This window comes from Chionomys nivalis, chromosome 16 (assembly GCF_950005125.1).
Source record: "Chionomys nivalis chromosome 16, mChiNiv1.1, whole genome shotgun sequence".
Taxonomy (NCBI): Eukaryota; Metazoa; Chordata; class Mammalia; order Rodentia; family Cricetidae; genus Chionomys; species Chionomys nivalis.
Window position 1 is genome coordinate 47834464 of NC_080101.1, and position 12421 is coordinate 47846884.

The 12421-nt window shown below is 39.4% G+C and overlaps 1 protein-coding gene across 13 annotated transcripts in view; it reads left to right on the plus strand.

Moving 5' to 3' along the window:
* The window catches only part of Cspp1 (centrosome and spindle pole associated protein 1), a 99088-nt gene that overhangs the window by 42012 nt on the left and 44655 nt on the right, over positions 1-12421 (plus strand). For 6 of the 13 annotated variants that reach the window (XM_057790309.1, XM_057790310.1, XM_057790305.1 and 3 more), the window contains 4 exons: positions 4179-4277; positions 6863-6930; positions 9160-9253; positions 10325-10382. The exons of 2 other annotated variants lie outside the window; for them this stretch is intronic. In XM_057790309.1, the coding sequence (XP_057646292.1) occupies positions 4179-4277; positions 6863-6930; positions 9160-9253; positions 10325-10382 (319 nt within the window). Of the gene's footprint in view, positions 1-4178; positions 4278-6862; positions 6931-9159; positions 9254-10324; positions 10383-11046; positions 11089-12421 lie in introns of all 13 variants that reach the window. 5 more of the 13 variants (XR_009058409.1, XM_057790307.1, XM_057790302.1 and 2 more) reach the window with 1 other exon arrangement.

Sequence of the window (12421 nt, forward strand, 5' to 3'; positions counted from 1 at the left end):
TTCTCCAGCTCCATATCAACAGTTTTCCCTCCACATTGAGGATATAGTTGAGGATCGAAAATGCTTATTAACTACACAGATTGGAAAGGAACTGGAAGTCATGGGTGATGTTGCTCACAGGTAGCTTTTCAGAAGTTCTCTAAAAGCAGAACTCAGGGGCGTGGAACATCACTCACATGCATGGATGCATGGAAGCTCATATAGCTCAGGGGCATGGTACATCACTCACTGCATCCTTTTTTTAAATTAATTTTTTTGCTTTTTGCTTTTTTTTTTTTTTTTTTGAGACAGGCTCTTAACTTGGTAGCATGTGCTGACTTTTTTTTTTTTTTTTTTGGTTTTTCGAGACAGGGTTTCTCTGTGGTTTTGGAGCCTGTCCTGGAACTAGCTCTGTAGACCAGGCTGGTCTCGAACTCACAGAGATCCCCCTGCCTCTGCCTCCCGAGTGCTGGGATTAAAGGCGTGCGCCACCACCGCCCGGCTAGCATGTGCTGACTTAAGACTCATCATAGTTCAAGCTGTTCTGTAACTCATGACAATCCCTTTGCCTCAGCCTCTGAAGTACTGGGATCACAGATATGAGCTATCACACCTAAGGAAGATACTCTGTTTGTTTGTTTGTTTTGGTTTTGGTTTTTTGAGACAGGGTTTCTCTGTATAACAGTTCTGGTTGTCCTGAAACTCACTCTGTAGACCAGACTGGCCTCAAACTCACAGTGGTCTGCCTGCCTCTGCCTCCTGGGTACTGGGATTTAAGGCATGAGCCACCACTGCCTGACCTACCCAGTATTTTCAAGGCCCTGGGTTTAATATCCACTCCACTCCTGCAGAAAGGTGAAGGGTATAGATTCAATATGGCTATTGAAATCTCAGTCCCAGATTCATTAAGAATAAAAGGTTGACTAAGATCCTAAACTACAATTTGGTTGCATGGCTTTATATATCTCATGTTTTTTTATTATTATTATTGTTTTTGTTGTTATTATTGTTATTATTATGTTTGATTTTAGTAACTAAAAAGTTTTGGTATTTCTATTTGTGAATAGCATTTTTCCCCCTGATTTTAAAATGATAAGCATAATTGTATCAGTTACAGAATTGAACCAGATGCCTTATGATTTTGTAATTTTTTTTAGTGAAGTGTATATTCCTCTACCCCGAACTCTTAAATATTTCTGTAGTATTTACTTATAATCTTGTGAATGACTTGTTTTTCTTACTAGATGAAATACTTCAGAACATCTTCTGTATTGGATGTTCACTGGGAAAGCTCTGTAGTCTTACCAGCAACAACCTTGATCTTAAACATACTTAAGATAATTTGTTAAATTCTGTTAATTTAGTATGGTTTGAAAAGAATATGGTGCTTGCTTTTATGATCTGTATACATGCTGAAGAGCCCATGAGCTGTATTTTGTGTGGGTTTGTGGCTCTAGCTGGTAAAATCTTAAGTGTATTAAGATTGTAAATACAATTTTTTTTTAATGAGTTAGCTGAAAATGCAGGATACTGTAGTTCTTTTGTAAATTTTAGAACAAATCTGTGTTTCTTATTGACTTTTAATTATGAGACCCAAATTTATGCTTTAAAAATAGTAAGTTTACATTTCTTTGCATAATTATTAATTAATAATAAATATATTAATCATTACTGATGTAGATACCTCCTTACACCACCAGTGATTTTATTTTTGTGTGTCATGTCAGGACCATTTCTGGGTTTGATGATTCTTTATGTTTGTACTCACGGCTGTGACTATTCATTTTAGTTTTATTGAAGCAACGGCTTGCTCTGCCCTGGCCTGCAGGCCTCAAACATGTGGTAGCTTTTTCTCGCCTTAGCCTCCTGAGTGCTGGGATTACAGGCAGATCAGCAAAGCCAGCTGACGGCTGTCCGAGTTACTGTAGCTATGGACGGAAGGAAGAGCCGCATAGGGAAAGGTGGATTTCCTATGGTTGTGGACAGAAGGAAGAGCCGCATAGGGGAAGGTGGATTTCCTGTGGCTGTGGACGGAAGGAAGAGCAGGAAGAGCCGCATAGGGAAGGTGGATTTCCTTTAGCTATGGACGGGAAGGAAGAGCCGCATAGGGAAGGTGGATTTCCTTTAGCTATGGACGGGAAGGAAGAGCCGCATAGGGAAGGTGGATTTCCTTTAGCTATGGACAGGAAGGAAGAGCCACATAGGGGAAGGTGAATGGACAGAAGCAGAGGGAACCGGGTGCTTGTTCCTTTTGAAGCAAGTGAGGAGACTTCATCCCTACATCAGTGAACTGAGACTCAGGGCCTAAGCCTCGTCTTGAGGGCAGATTGTATAGATGCCCCTTCCTAGCATAAGCTAACATTTCAGACCTTCTATAGAAGACAATTTTTTTTTATAGTCTTTATTGTTTGTGCAGATAGTCTAGAGACAGTGAAGTCTTAGCCTGGTGGGACCCTCCTCAAACCGATGTTGTCAGGTGACAGCCAAGGGCTATCTCCAAAAGCAGCCCTTGCTCAGCGTGGCAGTCTCAAGCCTGCTGTTGGACTTTCTGCACACATGGATTATATAGATGTAGCATAACTAAATAGAAGGTCATTGTTCATTAAAAACTGGAATTTGCTTTACATGGTAGAAATAGGGATGGCACTAGATTGATGTGTTAGTTTAAAAGAATTGAGCATCTATACTCCAGTTTAAATAAAGCTAGCTTTTTAAAAAAAGTTAAATTGAAGTAAAATTTGGAATGACGCGTAGGGCATTGTGTTAGATATGGATAAAAAGAACAGAAGCAATTCCTGTGTTTGTGGTAAAGTCGCAGTGTTGTTGTGATTTTTATTTGAACCAATTTCCAACCCCTACCCCCCATAACTCTGATCATGGTTTTGGGGCAGAACAAGTGCAGACTGTGATAGGTTGCGTCTTTGGAGAATCTTTCCTTTCCGTTACAGCGGGTCATGGCCGGTCCTGTTAATCGCAGCGCCAACTTTACGTAATGTTGTATTATATTTCCTCAACCATACTTCTTTTCATCTTCTTCAGAAGGAAAATATAATTTAACAGCCACATAAAGAAATATGACTTGTGAAATGCTGGTTTTCATGGATGTTAATAAATGTTCATGTAAGAAGTTATGCTGGTTTCATTGGCATGAGAAATTATATTTCATAAAAGCAAATCAGTGTTTGCCAAATGGAAAAAAAGATAGTTGAAAATTTTTTCACTTTTTACATAGTTGCTTTTTAAAAGAAGAAAATAAATTCTAAACTTTCTTTTTGTTCATTATGACCTTATACGTACAACGAAGGCTCCTCAGATCTCTGCCACATCAGACTGTCTTTAATGTAATGTTTCCTACTGAGCTTTTTGTATCGTTCTTTCATGGGGTTTGTTGTGCTAGTTTTTAAGTTAAGAACCTCAGTTTTATATATATGGAAATAATTACCAGACTATATATATCTTAATTAAAAAACAGTTTTGTTTTAGTTCTTGTAAACTTCAGTGTCTGCTGGGACTATATCTTCTCAGTGCCCCAACAGGGTTTGACCTACAGAAAGTGCCCAGTAATTCCCATGTTAGCCAAATGACACAAATGGTTTTTTTTCTGTGTTATCTTACCTTTAAAAACTACACACACACACATACACACACACACACACACACGGAGAGATGGCTCAGAAGTTAAGAGCACTTGTTCTTCCAGCGGGTCTGAATTTAGTTCCCAGCACCCAAGTTGAATGACTTACAACCTCTTACTAACAAACACTAGTCTAGGTGATCTGACACCCTCTTCTGGCCCTCTCAGGGTTAGCAAAGATATGACTTGTGTGCCCACACGAGGGTGCACATATACACACTCACACACACAAAATGAAATGTTTAAACATAACATTGAAATAACATGTTCTAAAAGGTGTATAGAAATAATTTGTTATAATCTCAGTAAAAAATTATTAGGGAATGGAGTCATAGCATTACTTTGTTGTTGTACATGACAACAACAGCAAACTCGATTGTACACACACACTCCATCTTGTTAATGAGCAGATCAGAGTTGAGGCGAACTCGATTTGACTTAACGTTAGGATATGTTAGCAGTAAATGTCAGCACAATCCTTTGTTCACTGTGATGCTAACACCCTAGAGAGAAAAGAAGACCCACTGTGTGGGGGATGTGCTCTATAAGCTAATGTGTTTTTAAGGCCACACGGAAACAGACAAGGGTATGTGCCTCCGGTGGAGAATGAGGATGCTGCCACAGAAGAGTCAAACACACGGATCTCATCTGCTGGAAATAAAAGGTATGTGGTAGCAATTCTGTCCTTGTCTTTACGCTCTGAAACAGCACCTGTCTGAAACTGGTTAAGGAAGAAGTAGAAAAAGCATAGTATATTAACAGCCACCCTTTACTAGCGACAGGATTAAATGGGAAGAAAAGTGAGGACTTATTGGGGTGAATATTTATGATTCTCTCTGTCCCCTCCCCTCTTTCCTTTCTTGTCTTTCCGTATCTGTTCTGAGGATTGAACATAAATCATTGAGTGAGACAAAGCACTTTACCACTGAGTTGCATCCCTAGGCCTATATCATTCTTTTCAAGAATTTTTTTTTTTTTTTAAATCTTGGCAGGGCTTTCAGAGTAACCCTCTCTCATTATATAACTCCCTTCGGAAGAACATATACTAAAATTGGAATGATAAGTATATAAAGTAGTTTGAAATGAAGGAAAGATTAACATAATTTGATGGTGTTATAATGAATTTGAAATGTGTTGAGATTGTGGTTGGAGAGATGACCCAGTGGTTAAGAGGACGCAAGTCTGAGTCCCAACCCTGTCTGATGGCTCGCGGCTGCCTGTAGTTGCAGTGCTGGAGGAGTCTGACTTCACAGCTGGCACATGCACACGCTTAACAGGAAATCTTTAAAAATATCTTGGCAGCCTGGTAATACATTTGGGTTGAAAATAGATCGAAAATGTCCCTGCAGTGTGAGTTTTAACTTTACTACTACTGCTACTGCTATTATTATTATTATTGTTATTTGCTTATGGGTGAGGTAGCTTTAGTGCTTACTTTGCAAAATTAGTATTTAAGTTTGTATTGATAAGAAATTTAATAACTTTATAGTTTTTTGTGTGTGTGCTTTCCTATTTTGTGGGTAAGAATGAATGGTTCTGTTCTAAAAAAAACAGAACCTAAACGGAACCACAAGGACCAATGAGATCCTCAGCAGGTGAAGGTGCTTGCCACCAGGAGTTAATCCTAGGAGATCACATTATGTGAACTTCCAAGGTCGTCTCTGACCTCCACACTTGAACCATGCCACATGTACGCTAGACACAAACAAAAAAATTAAGAATGATGAAAATGTGGAGCAGAAGCGCATGAGGTCTGGGGTGTGGCTCAGTCGGGAGAGTGCTCGGCCGTCATGGAGAAACCTGGGGTTCAATCCCAGCAGTGCCCTCAGTGTGGGGGTTTACACACTGTAGTCCTTACACCCGCCATTGCAGGCTAAGAAGAGGAAGCTGGAGGACCAGTGCAGCCTCCCCTCCTAGGCTTTAGAGGAACTCAGAGAGAGGGAGGCAGGGGAGGATCAAGGAAGTGTGTGTGGGGGACGACAAGAGCATGAGAAGGTGATGGAGAACTGAGTACGATCACACTGTATTGTACGCATGTGTGGAAACCAGCGAAACAGCGGAGTTTGTACAACTGGTATATGCTGATGAGGAAAGCAGAATAAATGGTCCTAATGTAGAATATAATGACAGTAACAGTGTCCTTTCTTAGAAGAAATGCCAAGGATAAATTATCCTTGCCAGTAGGAGAGCTTGTTGTCTTTTGCAATTAAATTTCTTTGAGGGTCTGACTTTTCTTTGTTCCTTTTTTTCAAGACTTTTTGTTTTTTTTTAAAAAATTCTTAAGATTTTTTTTCCTAAAGGAATAATTTTTTCTAAGTGGGAATATAGTTAGGATGCACACATACGTGTACACACAAACACACACATTCATATAAATCTATTTTTGGTCGGGTGGTAGTGGCGCATACCTTTAATCCCAACACTTGGGAGGCATAGGTAGGTGTATCTCAGTGAATTCAAGGCCATCCTGGTCTACAAATCGAGTTCCAGGACAGCCAGGACTGTTGCATAGAGAAACCCGGTCTCAACCTCCTGCCCCACCTTCTTAAAAAAAAAAATCTATTTTTACTGGGTAATTTCATATAAAAATGATTTCAAATCTGTGGATCCAGTGAAGCAGGCTAAAGAAAAGTTATATATATATATTGGGGTTCCTTGGCTTAAAGAAATAAAATGCCGTAGTTTTAACTAGCACTTGAAAGAAAGGCTAATTCATATCACACTTCGTTGTTTTCTTCAAGGGGGCATGCATGTGTTTGTGGGAGCTGGAGGTGAAGGTCACTGTCCTCCATCATGTTCCACTCAGGTCTCTGAGACAGGTCTCTCACTGAACCTGGAGCTCGCTTGGCTGGCCAGCAAACCTGGGGAGACTGTTGTCACCCCCTAGCTGGAGACTGCGGACATGCACTTCCTGTCTGTGTGTGTTGTCACCCCCTAGCTGGGGGACTGTGGACTTCCTGTCTGTCTGTAATGAGGGCTGAGACCAGGTCCTCAATGCTTTTCAAGTCCTTTACACATTGAGCCATCTTAATCCTAATCATATTTTGTTCTTTGAGACACAGAGTTTTTATGTGTAGCTGAATCTTACTTACTGTGTATTCCAGGCTAGCCTCAAACCCACAGTCTTTTAGCCTCAGCCTCCCAAATAGAAGCATTAATGGTGTGCACAAACATTCCAGGCCTTTATGCTGAATTTAGATTTCCTAAAATCACATGGATTTTAATATTTGCTCTCTCGTATTGTTCTAGTGCTCAAGCTAACGAACCACCCAAGTGTGCTGATGGTAGTATCAGTCCCTTCGCAGGGATGCTCTTTGGTATGTACAGCACGTGCGCTTGATGAGACCTTTGCAGAGTGTTGAACTGAATGTCCTTACAGATAGCTTCTTGCGGCTTACACTATGCTGGGGACCGTGCTAAGCATTTAGCATGCATTGTATAGGACTATTGATTCTTTTAAAGCTTTGTAATTTTATTAGCTACTGTTGATTCTTTTAAAGCTATGTGACTTAATTAGATACTTTATAGATGAAATCAGTTTGAGTGAAAAGTGTTTTAATTTCTTTTTTATATTAGGACTTTGTTGTACTATGGATTCTTTAACCTGTTTTATATGTGACCCTTGATTTTTTGATTAGCTTTGGTTGTGTGAAATTGTCTTGTATTTAAGCTCATTTTCTTTGATATTCCTTTCCCAACCTTGTTGCCTCAATCACTATTCTATTGTGTGTGTGTGTATGAGAGAGAGAAAGAGACAGAGACAGACAGGTAGACACAGAGAGAGACAGATGTATGGAGACAGACAGAGACAGAGAGACTGGGCCTGGGCTTGGGCCTGGTATAGGCTTTTGAAGCCTAAAAGCCCACCTCCCCAGTGGCACACTTCTTCCAACAAGGCCATACCATGTAATCCTGTTAAAGAATTCCACTCCCTGGTGACTAAGCATTCAGATATGATTCTGTGGGGGTCATTTGTATTAAAACTGCCACCCTTGTTCTTCCTGTATAGTTTCTGAAGAAGTGGTCTGTTTTTCCCCCCAAATCATGATGGTGATTCAAATTTTCTATTTTTTTTTTTTTAAATCAGAGGTCAAAGCCGGGCGGTGGTGGCACACGCCCTTAATCCCAGCACTCGGGAGGCAGAGGCAGGCGGATCTCTGTGAGTTCGAGGCCAGCCTGGTCTACAAGAGCTAGTTCCAGGACAGGTACCAAAGCTACAGAGAAACCCTGTCTCGAAAAACCAAAAAATAAAGTAAAATTAGAGGTCAAGGTGATATAATCCTTTTGGTTTGCTATATTCTATTTGTACACAAATGAAGTTGATCTTTGAATGGACATTTTGAAAACTTAGCTAAAATTTGGTTGTAGTGTAGGGTACATGAGAAAATTGAATAGCATTGAAGGTTCATCTAATCTAAAAGTGGTCAGTAATTTAAATTTTGACTTTGAGACATGGTCATGGTATTTTCAGACTTTTATTTCCTGGAAATGACTATTGGGAGAAAGATGGTATATTCACAGAAACTTAGTTCTTTTTTGTTTTGTCTTTTCTGAGACAGGGTTTCTCTGTAGCTGGGAGCCTGTCCTAGAACTCGCTCTGCAGACCAGGCTGTTCTACTCACAGAGATCCGTCTGCCTCTGCCTCTGCCTTCTGAGTGCTGGAATTAAAATTGTGTGCTACCATCACCCAGAGAAAGTTAGTTCTTGTTGTTTATAAGATTTGATCAATTTTATCTGTCAAGTCAGAGTAAAGGCATATAATTGTGATGTATTTTGTAAGAAATGACAAAAATAGGAGAACCAAGCTGAGAGTTGAGTGAAAAATGTTAATTTTATCAGTAAGAAGATTAACAATTTTTCCAGTATGCAGTTGAGAACTGACCAGGGTCTTGAATAAATCCTTTAGCCAGACAGTTAGACTCCGTCATGGTGGGGACAGTGCGGAAGCAGGTGACAGGCGGCACGGCAGGAGTAGAAAGCGGAGGGTTCACAAGTTGGGCCACAAGAACGAGGCAGAGAGAGGAGACTGGAAGTAAGACAAAGCCCTTAAACTCTCAACGCCCACTCCGGTGACATACTTCTGGTAAGACCATACCTCCTAAGCCTCTCCAAACAGTGTTGCCTGCCCAGAACTATGGGGGAACATTTCTCATTCAGAGGCTTGGGAATTATTAATACATACATGTTTGACCCATGATAAGAACTCATTTATTAGCTGGGGGTAATGGTGCACACCTTTAATCCCAGCACTCAGGAGGCAGAGGCAGGTGGATCTCTGTGAGTTTGAGGCCAGCCTGGTCTACAGAGTAAGGTCCTGGACAGACTCCAACGCTACACAGAGAAGCCCTGTCTAGAAAAAAAAATAGAAAAAGCAAAAAACAAAAAACAGCGGTCACAAATTATGAAAGTAAGCGATGTATTGATGTGATTTTCCTCTTTCTTTTATAGTGATTACTCCAACATAATTAAGAACTGAATTTCTTAAGCTTGAGTTTTAGTTGTGTTTGAGACATAAGAGTTAAGTGTCTTAACACTTTCTTATGTAGGAGGCGAAGACCGAGCACTCATCCAGAAAAAGAAAGAGCAGTATAGGCAAGAACTTCTGGAGCAGATGGCTGAGCAGCAGCGGAAGAAGAGACGGTAATGAAAGGTTTGCATTCAGCAGAGCGCATTGTGTGCAGTGACAGGATGTGAAGGAGGATGGCAGCTTCTCCTCGTGTGACTTGATTGCAAGCCACCTACCTGTGCCTCTTAGCTTATTGCTCACATATTAGCAGAAGTTTGTCTTTGAATACAAGAAATAGTGAGCATACACTCATGCAGCATAAAATGCAGCAATCGCAGTGTTTGTATTGTATTCAACTCTTTATAATCTTTTTCGTTTTTCTGATTTTTTTCCTTTGACAGTTTTCAGAGATGTAGCTAATGACTTTTAATCCTCCCGACCCTCTATTATTATTATAGTTATGAATAAAAATCTTGGTTCTAAAGAATTGGAGAATTATCTTCTTATCCTTTCCCTCACCTCCAAGAGGAAGCTAATATCCTAATATCTGCTGTTAACTATAAAATACCATTTTTTTTTTTTTTTAGTGTTGGGCTTTGAACTCAGAGCCTTGTACTTGTTAGTTAAGCAAGCCTTCTACTATTGAGGTTTTCTTTTCTTTAAAGACTTTTATATTATGTGTGTAAGTGTTTTGCCTGCATGTAAGTATGTACACTGTGTGTGCCTGGTTTACTTGGAGGCCAGAAGAAGGTGTCTGATTCCTTAGGACTGGAGTTACATGCAGGTGGTTGTGAGCTGCCATGTGGATGCTGAGAACTTGAACCCAGGTCTTCTGGAGGAGCAACAAGGGCTCTGAACTGCCGAGCCATCTTGCCAGCCTTATTGGCATGAACATATACACGTGGTCTTAAAGAGGCTTTAATTTTTTTTCATAAAATGTTTTTGTCTTTTCTTCTGTGTAAACAACTTTGTCTTTGAAGTACCTCTGGTATTCATTTTGAGATATGTATTTTAAGGCATTTGACATGTAATGCGGACTATGATTAAATTTGATTTTAAAACTATTATCAGTTAAAGGAATTATTTGTATTTAGAGATGTACTATATATATAGACTTTCTCTGCAAATCTGTTTCGTTGATGACTATAATTTTGATTGTGTGTTTACTACAATTTTTCAATTTATAAAATCTTAATTTTATTTAGAGAAAAAGATTTACGACTTTCAATTGCAACTTGTGGTGTACAAGACCCTGAAAAATCGGTAAGAGTTCTTGGCATCATTCAGTGTTTAATATTTCATTTAAATAAGCCTCAAATGTGGTAGTAGCAGGTGAGGCTCAACATTTTGGGGTACTGTAAAAAGCAATTCAGTTGGAACAATAGTGACCCAAATTCTGTTTTTATAAATGTCAGTCATAGCTTACTGTGAACTAAAGAAATGGTAACTGAAAATATAATTCTATTGGTAAATAGAGCTTCCTGTTAGTTTAGGATGGTATAGTCCTGTGGGAACTACAGCCTCCTGTTAGTTTAGGGTGATATAGTCCTGTGGGAACTACAGCCTCCTGTTAGTTTAGGGTGATATAGTCCTGATGGTAATTACAGCCTCCTGTTAGTTTAGGGTGATATAGTCCTGATGGTAATTACAGCCTCCTGTTAGTTTAGGGTGATCTTTTCATTTGTGTCTCAGTTTTTAGAGTTCATTTTGCCTTCTGTTCATGTGTACACATCCATAGGAAAATTATCTCAGTGTAACTTAAAATTGACGTTAATACTATGTTTAAATATATTTGACAATTTATTTTCCTTTATAAGAGTAATTTCCAAGAAACCTGTAAGTTATGTTTTTTCATTTTGTTACTGTTAAACAAGAAGGATAATCATAATTTTTTTACTTCAATTTTGCAATTCGCAACTTCGTTAAGTGGAATGAACCACACACATCATTGCAGTTAAGTAAGGAGGAGGTAACGATTTATTGCTTTCCCACAATGCATGTTTTTGTTGATGGATGTGTAGTGTTACTTTTCTGCAAGTTTTTGTTTCTTCTTACAATTATGGTTAAGACCTAATTTTATTAAAAACTTCAGTCTCTAGGAAATCCTTAAAATTACCATTTTCTGAATCATTATTCAGTTACAGATGACTTTGGATTTACTTAATTTTAAGTGTTTGCTCCTTGAAGTATCTGCTTTAAAAAGTTTAGTGTTATCCAGGCGGTGGTGGTGCACCCCTTTAATCCCAGCACTCGGGAGGCAGAAACAGGTGGATCTCTGAGTTTGAGGTCAACCTGGTTTACAGAATGAGTTCCAGGACAGCTAGGACTGTTATACAGTGAAACCCTGTCTCAAAAAAAACCAACCCACCCACCCCCTTTAAAAAAAATTTAGTGCTAGGGCTGGTGGTATAACTCAGTAGTTGAGTGTTCTTAGGATGTGCAAGCTCCTGGGCCTCGTGTTTTATAATGCTCTGGTATCCCCCTTTGTGTGTGTGTTTTCTTTTTTTGGAGAGCAGGGTGGTGTTTAAGATAGGTTTTTTGTGTGTGTGTGTGTGCAGCTTTAGTTGTCCTTGACTGTCCTGGAACTAGACCCGGTTGGTCTCAGACTCGCAGAGATCTATCTGCCTCTGCCTCCCTAGTGCTGGGATTAAAGGTGTGCACCACCACCACCTGGCTTTTTGTTTCTGACTATTCATATAATAAAAATTTTAATATTAGAAATCATTTCCTGAGCCAGGCCTGATTCATGCTCTTTTTATAAAGCTATTTGAAAGGTTGAGACAAGTTCAAGATCTCTGTGGGCTACAGAGTAAGTTCATAGCTAGTCTGGGCAACTTAATAAGCACAAAGTTAAGTAAAAAACAAAATTAAAAGGATCAAAATGTAGCTCAGTAGGAGAGCTGCTGCTTAGCAAGTGTGAAGGCTGTAGGTTCAATCAATGGTTCTTGCTACTTCAGAGAAAAGAACCCTTTCTGTTATTGTCTTGCAGAAAACAATATATAGGATCCAAAGGTAATCTTTTTTGTTTCCCACTAAATACCTATAAAGGGAGTAGAGAGACTGCTCAACAGTTAAGAGCACTAGCTGCTCTTCCAGGGGACCCGAGTTCAATTCCCAGCAACCATATGGTGGCTCACAATCATCTGTAATGAGACCTGGTGCTCTTTACTGGCCTACGTGCATACATAATAAATACGTCTTTAAAAGAATAAGTACCTTTAAAGTAGCTATTGCTTTAAAGCAGCTTGAGCTTTTCAATGTAATGTGTTGGGATGTTAAGTTTTATAGTGTCAAAGATCTTA